This window comes from Arachis hypogaea, chromosome 18 (assembly GCF_003086295.3).
Source record: "Arachis hypogaea cultivar Tifrunner chromosome 18, arahy.Tifrunner.gnm2.J5K5, whole genome shotgun sequence".
NCBI classification, from domain to species: Eukaryota; Viridiplantae; Streptophyta; class Magnoliopsida; order Fabales; family Fabaceae; genus Arachis; species Arachis hypogaea.
In genome coordinates, this window is record NC_092053.1 from 3,406,269 (window position 1) to 3,420,879 (window position 14,611).

At 33.9% G+C, this 14,611-nt stretch overlaps 2 protein-coding genes across 3 annotated transcripts; one reads left to right on the forward strand and one right to left on the reverse strand.

Annotated features, from left to right (window-relative positions):
- The first annotated feature begins 2,443 nt into the window (after nt 1-2,443).
- On the forward strand, nt 2,444-6,520 carry LOC112770701 (U-box domain-containing protein 13). The gene is made up of 4 exons (XM_025815062.3): nt 2,444-3,126; nt 4,303-4,419; nt 4,558-5,013; nt 5,101-6,520. The coding sequence occupies exons 1-4, from the start codon at nt 2,854-2,856 to the stop codon at nt 6,244-6,246; spliced, it is 1,992 nt and encodes a 663-aa protein (XP_025670847.1). The 5' UTR covers nt 2,444-2,853; the 3' UTR covers nt 6,247-6,520.
- Nucleotides 6,521-7,612: 1,092 nt separating this feature from the next.
- On the reverse strand, nt 7,613-9,155 carry LOC112772499 (dof zinc finger protein PBF). 2 transcript variants are annotated; one of them, XM_025817462.3, is made up of 2 exons: nt 8,543-9,155; nt 7,613-8,453 (listed from the first exon to the last, which is right to left on the reverse strand). In XM_025817462.3, the coding sequence occupies exons 1-2, from the start codon at nt 8,594-8,596 to the stop codon at nt 7,869-7,871; spliced, it is 639 nt and encodes a 212-aa protein (XP_025673247.1). In that variant the 5' UTR covers nt 8,597-9,155; the 3' UTR covers nt 7,613-7,868. The 2 variants fall into 2 exon arrangements, with proteins under 2 accessions (XP_025673247.1, XP_025673248.1); XM_025817463.3 differs by having other exon boundaries at nt 7,613-8,450; nt 8,543-9,021.
- Nucleotides 9,156-14,611: the final 5,456 nt, after the last annotated feature.

Below are 14,611 nucleotides of genomic sequence, written 5' to 3' on the forward strand. Positions count from 1 at the left end.
TGAGCCCAATGGAAGATGGGCTAGTGGCGGTGGTTTACCACCCTCCATACCCATCATTGCCCTGCACCTCCACCATGTGCACCACACTTTTCTGATCCTACATTTATATGCGTACCAAATGCCACTCCTCCTTTCTTTTTCCTTTTTTAATCAACTATAAAATTAATCTATCTTTCACTAGCTTTTATTTCTTTTTCTTCCCCAAAAAACATGCAAAAATTTGTTCAGATTTCAGAATAATCCAAAAATTCTGTTTATATATGAAAAAATGTAAACCTTCTTATTATAAAAGAAACAAAATAAAATAGCTAAAGTTACAAACCTTTAAGTGGTGTTTTGACTTTTGAGATGTTAAGTTTCCTTAAGCTAATGATGAGCCGATGGACGTGGTAATAAAAATATCTAATTAAGTTCACAACAAAGAAAAAGAAAATATCTAATTAGGAATTCTACCATGACACTCAAATTTCTTAGATACTAAGATACAGATAAAATTTTGACTTATTAAAAAATGTGTCACTTTATAACTAACTAATTCTAAGAATTGGTAAGGCACCTCTCCACTCAACACTCAGCAGGCACTCTTTCTTTCTGGTTCAGCCAGCCTGTGGCCTATCTAACGGATAGGTAGATCCATGACTGAAGTGAATGTACGGCTACGATTTATCCAGCACGTGCAAGCTCGAGCCATCTAATTTGACTTCTTTGTGACATAACATAAGGTTAGCGGGTTAGGAGTTAGGACAACACTTTGGTCCCACATTGTCTCTCAAATTGGCCTAGCCTGATCTTTTTTTTTTTTTTTTTTTTTTTTTACATTACATGACATTGCCTTAGTCTGATTAATTATAACATTTAAATAGTCAGTTTTATTTTGATTTATTAGTTTATGACCAGGATAAAAAAAATTTAACATTATGTTTTTTTTTTTCTTAATATATATCAAACTCAAACCTCAGTAAAATTTGTCATAATGTATGTGTCATGATTTCTTTTTTGTAAATGATCACTTTTTGAATTTCAAAGAACTCTGAGTCAGGGTATAAATGATGACTCTAAGTATAATATACTTTGACTAGTGAATTCTTTATCAAAAACTTTTTCATAGTTAGGGTTAGAGTTGAATTGAGAATAGAGTGGAATGTCTTAGAAAAAAAATATTTTTACACTCAAGTTAATAAGTGTTAAATTGTGTACACTAATAAAAGATTCTCAGTAATGTGAGATATTATGCAAGTTATAGAGCATGTAAAGTTACTAGAGATGAGATTTGTTTTTTGTTACGTTAAAAGGTATATGATAACTTATATAGTCATAGATTGATGAGTTGTATTGTAGTAATTGACATTGATGTTGTGATTGTTAATTAATCATTAATTTAATGATCAATAAGATCGTTAGTTACAAACTAAGATTAAAAAATGACATTAAAGTGAATAAAATGGAATTATAATTCTTATTGTATAGCAGATCACCTATCATTAATAAGAGATCATATAATATATATCATTTTAATAAGGGACACTTTACTATACAGATTGAGGTTGTATAGAGAGAGAATTAAATTCTTTTTATAGTTATTTTTTATTATTTTAATTAAGAGAAAAACGCAAAATAGCCCCTAACAATTATCTCGAAAGACAACGAAGCTCTTGACAAAAAAAAAATTCAATCCGGCCTCTGACAGTTACCTCGAAAGGACAACGAGGCTCCTGTGCAAAAAAAAAGTCAATGTTATTTTTTTTTGCACAGAGACTAATCAGTCCAAAAAAAAAGATTAGGGACTGAATTTGGTGTTTTTTTTCTTGGAAACCTCGTTGTCTTTTTGAAGTAATTATCAGGGGCCAGATGAGGTATTCACTCTTTTATTAATGTTTAAAATGTGGGTCCTAGTATTTTCAATCTCTCTTTCATCACATAAAAAAAAAGATCTATAAATTTATATCTTTACCATATAATTCACCTTTTAATAATACACAAATAATCTAATTATTTTCACATCTTTCATTAAAAATATTCAACCTTTTCATATTCCAATCATAGAAGAAAAAAAAAAGCAATTAACCTTAATAAAATAAGAGTTTGGTCAATGCATATTCTTAAATATGGCTTTACTAAACTTAGAAAACTAATATCTTTCAATCAATTATAAGGTAATAAATGAGCAATGATTGAGGGAAAAATTATTTCCTAAAATTTTTATTAGTATATATTTAAATGCAATTAAAAAATAAAAAAAAATTTTATTTTGCTTAATATTTTTTAAATTTAGTATATTTGACAAAATTTTTAAATAAAAATAAAAAATATTAAAAAACTAAAAATAATTATAATTCTCATTTATTTTACTTTTAAAAAATATATTTAATATAATAAATAAACAAAAAATATTTTTATATTATATAATTTTATCTAAACATCATTGAAAGGAGAGTCAGAACTCAGAAGTCAGAAGTCAGAAATTGAGTGAGTGAGATTGGTGGTCTGTTGAACACAACACAGACGCCGCTGTTACTAAGTAGTTACCGCAGTTAGTAATAGTAGCAGCAGGAGCAGTTTGTTTAACTGAATTATTAACCAACTCTCAGTCTCTCACCCCGAAAGCCGAGAGTGGGAGCCACGCTCCAAGGCGGCGCCAACCCCACTCCGCTGTGTAACTCACACTCACAGCTAAGCTACCAATTATAATACTGCCCCATACCTACACCCGCGGTTACTTTTCAACCATGGTTAGTTAGGAGCCGCGCCACAAAACAAAACCACTACTCACTCCGCTCCGCGTCTTCTCTCTTTCTCTCTCTCCGCCCTCTGCTCAACAAAACGCTGCGTTTTCGCCGAGATCTGCTGAATTCCATGGAGGACGACAATAAGGCGGGAACAGCTGAGAGCCTCATCGATTTGGTCAATCAAATATCTTCCATCTCCGATTACAGGCCAACGGTCAAGAAGGAGTACTGCAACTTGGCCAGGAGGCTCAAGCTCCTCACACCATTGTTCGAAGAGATTAGGGACAGTAAGGACCCTCTCCCTCAACAAACTTCAAATGCTTTGCTTCAGCTTAAGGAAGCCATGGAATCCGCCATGGACCTCCTCAGATTCGGTAGTGAAGGCAGCAAGATTTACATGGTATAATATATATTTCTCTGTTTCTTACTTTTTATTCTCTGCAACTCCGTGTTTTCAGGACAGATTGATAGATTGATTGATTTCGTCATCAAGTGTTTGCTTTTCGGTATTGTGTAGTATTGACTATGCCATTCAACTGCTACTCAAAGTGATTCATGACGATATGCTTAACTTTCGTTTATGCTATTTCTTTGCCAATTAACTATTGGGGAATCGTACAAACCATTATTTATTTATTTTTTTTCATTTTTTCGTTTTTTGGTGGCAAAACGATTTTCCAGCTGCAGTAATATAAATTAATTGACCTGTTCATGTATCTGCTCTTGTTCTGGGGACAATTTTTTAGGCTCATCCAGCAAACATTTTTAGTTTTTAATTAATTCCAATAAGATTTTTATTTTATCATTTTAATTTTCTTGCAACGCGCATTGCATTATTCCTTTGATAGAATATATGATTGGGGAAGCTAGCGTGTGTGTTTCAAGCCGAAAAGAAAAAAGAAAAAAAAAATCTTCCGAAGTTGTGGCTGCTACTATAGATCAATGGTGAATAGATTACGCGCGGGCTAAGGATATGGTCCTTTTTTGTTTTTGCCCCCTTTATATGATTAAAGTTGGAAATTGCTGGTCTAGAGTGCTGTGTGATTCAAAGTATCTCTTTTTTTTCCTTAATATAAGTTATAATTGAAATTTGGAATCTGCTAGTGAGTCTCTGTTTGACATCGAGATAAAAAAAGTGGATGCAAATTGAAGTGGTGTGTCTTGTCAATCCACCAAAATTTCTATTCTCTTATTTTGGTCTTCAAGCTACATAGAATATCTTGTGTTCCTTTCCTATTTGGTGTATCTTGCAGGTGTGGCTTGTCAATGATGGTCCTTTCGATCCATTTGATTTATATTTCTTTGTTTTTCCGGAAATCGCAAAAAGGTACAAACACACAAAGACGAACACACAGTGAACAGAATCCTGAGATGGTTTAGTGTTTTGGTAGTTTGGATGTTCCTGTCATGTTTCTATATGGGAACCTTAGTTTACTTACAGTTTCTGTTCTAAAGTTATTATGCTTGTTTTGAAATTGAATAGTATGTATGGTTAGCAAATTACGAAAGTGGTTTTTGATTAGATGGAAATTGCAACCCTCCGTGTTGATTCCGTTATTTTAACTCCTGTTTGCAGGTCATTGAGAGGGACCAAATTATTAATAAATTCCACGAGGTGACTACTCAGTTGGAACAAGCATTGGCTGGAATTTCCTATGATAAGCTTGACATTTCAGATGAAGTTACGGAACAGGTATAAACTTATTTTGATTGTAAGCTCCATCTGTATCATTTTAGTGATTGACTAAGGATCACGTTTTCTGCATCAGTGTGGAACTTCTTTGTATCTCCACTATGGACTAATTCTTGTTAATTCTCTCCATCATTTCAGGTTGAGCTTGTTCTTGCACAATTTAGAAGAGCCAAAGGAAGGGTTGATCCAGCTGATGCCGAGTTGCATGAGGATCTCTTGTCCCTTTACAACAAGAGCAATGATGCAGCTACAGATCAAGCTGTTCTACGGAGATTAGCCGAAAAATTGCAACTGATTGGAATAGCTGATCTCACACAAGAGTCGCTAGCTTTGCACGAGATGGTGATCGCGAGTGATGGGGATCCAGGGGCAAGCATTGAGAAGATGTCAATGTTGCTGAAGAGAATAAAGGATTTTGTACTAACAGAGAATCTAGACAAGGATGATAATGTAGGAGGAAACAGCCTTTCTTCAAGTTGCTGCAAACAAGGGACAAATGAAAAGAATCATCAGCCCCCTGTAATCCCTGATGATTTTCGATGCCCAATTTCTCTCGAATTGATGCAGGATCCTGTCATAGTATCAACAGGACAGGTATGTTTCTGAATCTAACTACTTGGATGTAAACTCGCATTGAAGTTGAATACACTGAAAACAAATCATTTTGTCTAATTGCTGCAGACTTATGAGCGTTCCTGTATAGAGAAATGGTTGGAAGCAGGACATGGTACATGCCCGAAAACACAGCAGACCTTATCTAGTACTGTTCTCACACCAAACTATGTCTTAAGGAGCCTCATAGCACAATGGTGTGAAGCCAATGGCGTAGAGCCACCAAAGAGACCTAGCAGTTCTCGAACTGATAAATCAGCCTCTGCCTGCTCACCGGCCGAGCGGAGCAAGATTGAAAATCTTCTTAGGAAGCTCACATCTGGCAATCCTGAAGACCAGAGATCGGCTGCTGGCGAGATTCGCCTTCTTGCAAAGCGCAATGCAGATAATCGCGTGGCCATTGCGGAAGCTGGTGCAATACCTCTTCTTGTTGGTCTTCTCTGTACACCTGATTCCCGCATTCAAGAGCATGCTGTTACTGCACTTCTGAATCTTTCCATATGTGAAAACAACAAAGGAAGTATTGTGTCTTCAGGGGCAGTACCGGGGATAGTTCATGTGCTCAAGAAGGGAAGCATGGAAGCTCGGGAAAACGCTGCAGCCACACTTTTCAGCCTTTCAGTTATTGATGAAAATAAGGTTACAATCGGTTCTTCAGGGGCCATTCCACCATTAGTTACACTGCTGAGTGAGGGTACCCAAAGGGGTAAGAAAGATGCTGCAACAGCACTCTTCAATTTGTGCATTTACCAAGGGAACAAGGGAAAGGCAGTAAGGGCTGGAGTCGTTCCCACTCTTATGCGACTGCTGACAGAACGTGGCGGGGGAATGGTGGACGAAGCATTAGCCATTTTGGCAATATTAGCTAGCCATCCTGACGGAAAGGCCGCCATTGGCGCTGCCGAGGCGGTGCCTGTATTGGTTGAGGTTATTGGGAATGGATCCCCAAGGAACAAAGAGAATGCAGCTGCTGTATTGGTGCACCTTTGCAATGGAGATCAACAATACATAGCTCAGGCACAGGAGTTAGGTGTGATGGGTCCATTGTTGGAATTGGCTCAACATGGCACAGACAGAGGGAAAAGAAAGGCAGCACAATTGTTAGAGCGTATGAGCAGGTTCCTTGAGCAGCAACATGAGGATGAGGAATTTCAAACACAAACTGAACTATTGCCTTCTATTAATACTACTACTACTAACCTTGATGATAGCTGAGATATTTTATGTTAACTTTTGTTTCTTTCTGTTTTTTTTCCCAATTGTTGAAAAGAAGCGACTGTTTGGAGGGAAAATGGTGGAAGATCACCTGGTCACTCCGTTAAGTTGTTCAATTTTTTGTGTGTGATATTATTTATACGAAAGGTGCAATGCAGAAGAAAGGAGAGGAATGGGGTTCTGACATGGAAAATGTAATTGTAACATGATGTACTTTTGTAATCATCCTCAGGTTTTAATGGAGAGATGTTCTTATTTATATATTCCCATCAAAGCATGTGACTTGAAATTCCTCCATGTACATGGTCACAAATAGAATAGTGGAGACTACCAATTACATTATTAGCTGTTGTGCAACAGTGCAAGTGTAGGTACACACTTAAACGCATCACGTTATCTTACTACTCTATCTTTTAAGGATTCTCTCTCATTGAAAATGAAAAATCTACACCATTAATCAATGTATAAAGATGTGAATAAAGTTTCATCATGTTCATTTTAAACTTGGTATTCTTAGTTTCTTACCCTTATCTTTGGTAGTTGACACGTATTCTCGTATTTTTGTGGAGTAAACAGAAGTCAAAAATCTCTTTGCCCTATGCTTTATCTTTTTTTTTTTTCTTTTGTAAAGGTCCAATTTAATTTGGTTTGCTTAGAATTTAGTTACATGAACTATATATATGTGTGTGTGGATTCCCTTATCATGCATCCCGCTTACTGTGTAAAATGATGATGGATGGTGTGTGCATGTATGTATGTGAAAAGATGCAAATGAAATTAAAGCAGTGTTCCTGGATTGCATGAATTTCTGAGCCTGGGCTCCTTCTCGTTTGAGAATAGAGACCCACCAGAGCACCGACATGTTTGCTACGTCCCAAGACTCTCTGCTCCTCTCCCTTCCTTTATTCCCCTCAGCATTGGTTCTTTCAAAAGTTATCTTCCTCCCCCTTGCTTTTCCTTTTTCTCTTTTTCTTACCCTCATCAATATTTACTTACTTTCATTAATAATAACTCTGCCACATTTCTGTATGTTTCATTAATATTGAGTAATCATACCTATAACATTAATTATTTTGACTAATGTTATAATTACATAACAAGCAGAAAAAGGTTACACTAATTAGTGTGCCAGGGAAGGAGGGATTTTTTGCATTAATTATGACATCGGAACAAGTTCTAGTTTGGTGAAGTATAAGAGATTGCATGATTTTGAGTGGGGATTTGGCGTCTTCTGAGAAAATGTCCCAAAATCCAACAAACATGCATGTACGTCCCATCTTATTGAATCAATCTAATTTGATAAAAAAGAAGGAAAAAAGAATTGAATTGAATGACTTAGAATTAATAAGGTTATAGAGATAGAGGGTTGTGTCAGTTGTCAGGTCACAGAGAACACTCTATATGACATTTCATTCGAAATCAAAATAATCTTGACTAGTCCTCAAAACACTCTCTTTCTGTTATGGAAGAAGAAACTTAGTTGGAGTCACCAAACAACATGCAATGCACTCATGTTATACAAAACAAAACAAAATAAATTAAAATTAAAGGAAGGTAAGAACCACAACCAACAATAGATAAAGAAAAAAAATGCACTCAAACCACAAAACATTGCATGCAAGTCACAAGAGATGATGAGCAGCGGAAGAAGATGCAGCTGCAAGATCAGTCCATGAATAGTTCTCTGGCAAACTAGTACTTAATAGCCCTCCGTTTCCAGATTCCAATTTAACCCTAGATTCTCCAAACAGGAAAGGGAACGAAGAAGAAGTGGTAGTTGGATCAAAACCACTCAAGAAATTAGGAAACTGCTGCTGATGCTGATGCAATCCTCCTCCATAGAGGGTCATGTTCTCAAGAGAAGCCATGAAACCTGGGTTAAAACCTGACGGAAGTGATGATGTTGATGTTAACTGCTTTTCAGTGTTTCCTCCTGGGCGGCTACTGCTACTAGTACTCCTCTTGGTCTTCTTGTTTCTCCGGAAACCACCACCAACCGGAACGTTCCTAAGAGCACCGCCTCTTGTCCAGTAACGCCTACACGTCTTGCAGAAGTGTCGCGGCTGAGACAGGCTGTAGTTGTTGAAGTAGCAGAACTTTGTGTTGCTGGATTCACACCGAGGACACTTGAGTCCTCCCTCTGATCCCGATCTCGGAACCACCTGAGTTGAACTCTCATTGCCATTGCCATTTACCTGCTGCTGCTGCTGCAAGTTGAACAAAGAATAGGAATATTCAAGAAGATGATGCAATTAAGGCATATCAATAACTACTAATAAAAAGTAAAAACCCTTACCTGGTGAATCCAATTGGGAGGATCTAAATACACTGGGATTGAAGGGAAAACCATGGTGTATGTATGTTGATGAATTCCTTTTTCTTTTTCTTTATCTTTTTATATAAAGTTTGATGGGTGAGTAGAATATATATCACTAGTACTAGTATTATGAAGGGGAATGAATTGAATAGCAGCTGAGAGAGAAAAGGAAAAAGATAGAGAGAGAGATTATGATGATGATGAAGCTCCCTTTCATCTCTTCTCTTTTTGTTTTATTGTATTTTTAGGGTTTTAATTGGAGCTACATACCCAGCCACTATATCTTAACTTATAACCTTCTTTTTAACTCCTCCTTCTCTAAATAATTCTTCATTAAACATTTATGCAGCCTTAACGATTAATACATATATATCATGATGCATGCCATCAAAAGCATATAAAAGTTATTTAACAAATCTAAAGTATGTCTAGTCATACATACAGCCTTTTTAAATTACACTGTCTTGCTATTAATCATGTGTATATATACTTCATATACAAATTGGCAAGTCTTTCAATTATTGAGACCTTGTTATTATCTTGAAAGCTTTAGACATATGAAGCCTGAAATCATTCATTTCCTTTTTTTCTTAATTTGCTTCAATTATTTTTAAGGTTTGTGCAGTTCAAAAGTAAAATCAAAGAAAGAATAAATATGGGAATATATATAATTGGTGCTGTTAGCTATATTCTCTGTCTCTTTATTCAAGAGTTAATGACTTTATTAGTTGCTAATGTAAGTATGTAAGCAGTGAATTAGTGGCTTAAAAGTTGTGTTCAGATCCCTTTTGGGCAGCACCAACACTTGTGACATCACTGCATAAAATGTTAAGTTTATCCTGCTAGCTACTTTATTAATCACTATATCTTTTAAGTAACTAGACAAAATCTTCCAGTACCCTCTAAACTTTAATACTTTAGTAATGAAAACTTCAATTTTATGAACACAAATTAATTAAAGTGTTTGTGTTGGCTATATATTATAATTTTGTTTCCTTTTTCGCTCTTGATTCCTTTTTTGGCTAAAAAATTTTGATATGAAAGTAAAATAAGTAATATACTTTAACATGGTAATTTTTTGTGTTTTTTTAAATTGTGGGAGTGCACAAATCGGAGATTTGTGTTTAAAAAGTTGAAAAAATTCAGAGTACAAAATTCGGAGGGTCCGATTTGTGTTAAAAAAATTGAAAAAACTCAAAGTACACAAATCGGACCATTTGATTTTTAAATTTTGCTTAAGAAATCGAAGTGGTTGGGCAAATATAAATTTCGGAAGTTAGAAAACGGATCCTCCAAGTTGTTTGTTGTTGTCAATTTTTGTATGAAATGGGATATAAAACGCAATTCGGACTGTTCGTTTACTGATAGAAAACTCGCATGGTCCGAGTTCTGTTCTACTAACACTACATGGCTGTGAAGCAAGCACCTGTATTCCTCATATCCGAGTTCAACACTACTTTTAATTTGCTTCCATATTCAAATTAAAAAGTGTCCTTTTTTCCCGTACGTTATAATTTCCATCTATTTAACAATAATTTAAAAAATCTATATATATGTATATATGCGAATGGATTAACTACTTAAGTAGATTCTAGAGAGCATTAAAAAATAACCAATTTTTGATAATTAGGTTGCATGCATGTATGTATCTTTAAATTAACTGAAAAAAAAATAGTTAGAAACTATAGGTTCAGCGTCATTATTTATGCTACTATATGACACTTGATTATTATTAATTAGTTTATGTATGTTTAAAAAACTTTAGGGATGGAGAGGAAATAGTCCTAATAAGGAGTGAAGTTGAAGAAGATATTATAGGTAGCTAGGTTAGGTTTAGCCCGGCCATTGTGCATGGGAATGGAGGGTGGTAGGGTCATGAAGGACTATGCATGATAGCATGAATGTTAATAAATATGATCCTCACACACACACACACACATGCATCACCCAATCGACATTAATCATCAATCATTTTCTCATCAGATGCTCTCGGTCGGGAATTCAACACATACATATATATGTATATTCCTACTTTATATATTTACACACTATATACATATACATACTATACCAAGAACATAAATTGTCACGCTCAAATCCTATTTTCTTACAATATACTCATTTTCATTTGAAGGTGACGAAATGGGATTGACCTTATATAATTCGTATTAGTTTCATGGGAAAATAAAATCATAATTCGCCACATTTCAAGTAAAATTATTTAATTTATTCGCTAAATATTTAATTCCATCGCTTATTATTAATTAGCTTAAACAGAATAATTTAAACGAAATTGTTTAATAACAAAAAAATTAATAAAAAAAATCTAAATTTATTTTATTTAATATTTATTAATTATTATTATAATTAATAAATATTAAATAAAACAAATTTAGTCCTTTTTTTTCCTCTCTAGTATTACTGTATGTAATTTAAATTGCTATGAACCGAATCCTCCATGTGCCTAGCTGGCTAGCTAGTTTAAATATGGCGTACGTATTATTTTGAATTTTAATGTTTGTACATACATATCATATATCCCATATATATGTAAAGAATTATTAATGTTGGTTATGTTAAACGTGAAGTTGGTGGTGTTGATTGTAATAACTTTATTTATAACGGTTAAATTAAAGGAAGGCAGAGAATGAAGTTGGTGGTGTTGGAATCTAATTCCTTATCTGTTGTATACATGTTAGTGCTTTTTTGCTCATTTTCATGCGAAAAAGCTTACAAAAACACTTTCATTTTACGAAACTATGGTTGGAAAGCCACCACCATTGCAGCCTTAACCACTGCCTTCACTTGTCCTCTCTGCCATTTCCACACAAAACTATCTACTATACAATTCAATGAGGATTGAAGAGATTAATTAGAAAGAGGTAGTGGTACACAAACCACAAAGGTAGCCATGCACGTGCATGAGAAATACATATCAAAAAAGAACATCATCAGAAATTTGTGGGACCTAACTTTAGCATTTGCCTTCTTACTCCTTAATTAATTAATTAGCCTTTGTTTACTTCATTATTGTGTTAAGGGGCCGAGTTGGACTGTGGGAGCGTCAAACACCAAATAATGCTACTCTCCCAACTAAAAAAAGATATAGTAAAGTGATTTGTACACTTCTATTGAATAGTTTCAATTTTTCGAAGAAGAAATAATATATAATCATACTAGTGTATATCAAAATTAAGAGGAGTGTTAGGGCTAGTAATTTTTGTGTTTTGTAACCATCAATTGGCCATCAATAGTCTTTTTAATGGTGTGAGATTACATCCAATGGTAGGAGATCATTCACTTTTCTCTTGATGGTTAAGTGTTGGCCACAAAACACAAAAATTGCTGGCCTCTAGACTTTTTCCAAAATTAATTATTTACAAATATGTATTTCGTATTCTAATATATATTTTATATTAATAACTAATTTTAATGATTAATTTTAATATAAATAATATTTTTAAAAATTATCATATAATTCATATATACTTTAGTAATAACCAAGCCTTTACAACTAATTATGTTTTTATGGCTTGGGAATTCTAGGTATCGGTTTATATAGTTCTAATGAACCGACATTAAATTTTGAAACATTAACTAATCAATCGTATCCTGGGGTGCTCGAAATAATATTTTATATGGGATTTCTTTTTACTTTTGCTGTAAAATTGTCGATTATACCCTTACATACATGGTTACCGGACACCCACGAAGAGGCACATTACAGCACTTGTATGCTTTTAGCCGGAATCTTATTAAAAATGGGCGCATATGGATTGGTTCGAATTAATATGGAATTATTACCTCACGCTCATTCCATATTTTCCCCCTGGTTAATGTTATTAGGTTTTTTGAAACAAATCCCGAAATTCCAAACTACCCGTTATCCAATAAAGACCTAAAATACCTAATAATAAACCAAAATCCCCTACACGATTAGTTACAAATGCCTTTTGATAAGCATTTGCTGCAATAGGACGTGTAAACCAAAAACCTATTAATAGATAAGAACACATTCCAACTAATTCCCAAAAGATATAAATTTGGATCAAATTCGAACTAGTAACTAATCCCAACATTGAAGCATTAAAAAAACTCATATAAGCAAAAAATCTCAAATATCCTTGATCGTGAAACATATAATTATCACTATAAATAAGAACCAAAATGCCAACAGTAGTGATTAATATTAACATAATAAGGGTAAGTGAATCGATCAAGTAACCAAATTCTAAAGAAAGATCATTATTTATAGTCCAAGACCACACATATTGATAATACACATTCCAGTTGACCGAGCCTAATTCTAATTGTTTTGTTCCGAAGCAAAGATATTCACGGGGCGGTTTGTCCTATTCAGATATTCACGACCAAGAAGTACTGAATTCTCTTTCTTTTCGGATAGCCCTGAAAAGAGAAGGAAGGTTGGAATGCCAACAGGCGTCTATTATGGAATTTACCCGACCCGAGAGTACCCATTTGAGGAACGTCCGGTGCAAAAGTAATTGAATGGGTAAGTCGCCAATCCCTAAAACGGTATATATATATATATATATATATATATGTGTGTGTGTGTATTTTATATCAACATGTATTAGCAAATAAAAAATATTGGTGATCACTCACAAAATTTTCATTGTATAAAAATAAAAATTAAAAATCGTTAGATAATAATTTATTTAAAAATATAATAATTTTTAACTATTATTTTTATATAAAAAAAACTTCATATAAGTAATTACTTATAATTAAAAACATTGCATCATGATCAATGTTAACGAATATAATTAATTATATCGAAAGTAGTTGGTTTTTTAAATTAAAAGTAAATTTCTTTTAAAAGCAATCTATTTTTTTCGTTTGAACTTTAATTTATTTGGTTCTTCCAAACATCGTAAGAAGGCAGTAGTAGTAGGCTAGTAGCTAGGTACGAGTCCCATACCACAAATGTATACCTAACTATATGACTAATAATATCATTATTTACAACGTAACACAGAGAATTGAAACGCGGCATATGTAATATATATGTATCATAGCATTTGGTTATTGGTTTGATTTGAAAACTCAACAGACAGAAGACACAATCCGAGACAGAGATTGGTTCTATCTTATATAATTGCACATGCATCTGACCTTAATTAGATTCCGTTCCATCACTTTCTTTCTCATCATCAGATTCCTACAAATCCATAACACCATAACCCACTAACGTTCGCTGCTCATGATTTGCTCCAAGATTTTTGTTCTCGTACTTGTTTAGGGATATGTTAGAAAATTTTGAACTCTTATTCTTGTTTTTTGATTGTGATGATGAGCCAGTCGTGATTATTGCCTAAGAATATAAAAATTTGTTTGGGTTGTGTAACATACACTTTATTACCCTAAATTTTACCTCATGCCGTAAAGTAAAGGATAACAAAACGTCACGACAGTTCTAACAATAATATATATAGAAGGGAATAATAATACTAGAAGTCCGATAAAGGAATAAAGTTTAAAGTTACATAAAGCGAAATTATAAAAAGCGAAGTGTTCACATACACACAATAACTAAATGCGTAGACAAGATAAGAACAGAACATATAAATATATAAGCTTGCATTAAAACCCCAAAATACAAGGTAGTAGTTAATAAATAAACAAAGTAAAATATATATGATATACAAAAGAAATTAGTCATAGCCTGTGGAGTTTAAACCGACTAGTCAAAAAATACAACAGAGTTTTATAAAAGACTTATTCCTATCTCTTGAAGTTTTAAATAAAAAATCTCTAAGGCAATAAAGTTATACTTATACAAAAGATGAGAGAATAACTACAACAGAAGTAAAACAGAAACAAAATAAAGTAAAGCTATCCTCCGCTCTGTCACCAATCATGCAACTCACATAGGTCGGTTGCGACCTGCATCTGAAAAACAATAACAACATATGGTATGAGAACCGGAGGTTCTCAGTATGGTAACAATGTCCAATATATAAGATATAAGATTTAGGGACGCCAAAGGCAATTCTAGATCTTCACATCGATACAGATATTTAAGAT

What these genes read in the sequence shown, in the direction of transcription:
- LOC112770701 (XM_025815062.3), top strand. Translation starts at nt 2,854, where the DNA reads ATGGAGGACGACAATAAGGCGGGAACAGCTGAGAGCCTCATCGATTTG. An exon ending in AAGGCAGCAAGATTTACATG is followed by an intron (nt 3,127 to 4,302) that starts GTATAATATATA and finishes TCCTGTTTGCAG; the next exon opens with GTCATTGAGAGGGACCAAAT. An exon ending in CAGATGAAGTTACGGAACAG is followed by an intron (nt 4,420 to 4,557) that starts GTATAAACTTAT and finishes CCATCATTTCAG; the next exon opens with GTTGAGCTTGTTCTTGCACA.
- LOC112772499 (XM_025817462.3), bottom strand. Translation starts at nt 8,596, where the DNA reads ATGGTTTTCCCTTCAATCCCAGTGTATTTAGATCCTCCCAATTGGATT. An exon ending in CTCCCAATTGGATTCACCAG is followed by an intron (nt 8,454 to 8,542) that starts GTAAGGGTTTTT and finishes TTCAACTTGCAG; the next exon opens with CAGCAGCAGCAGGTAAATGG.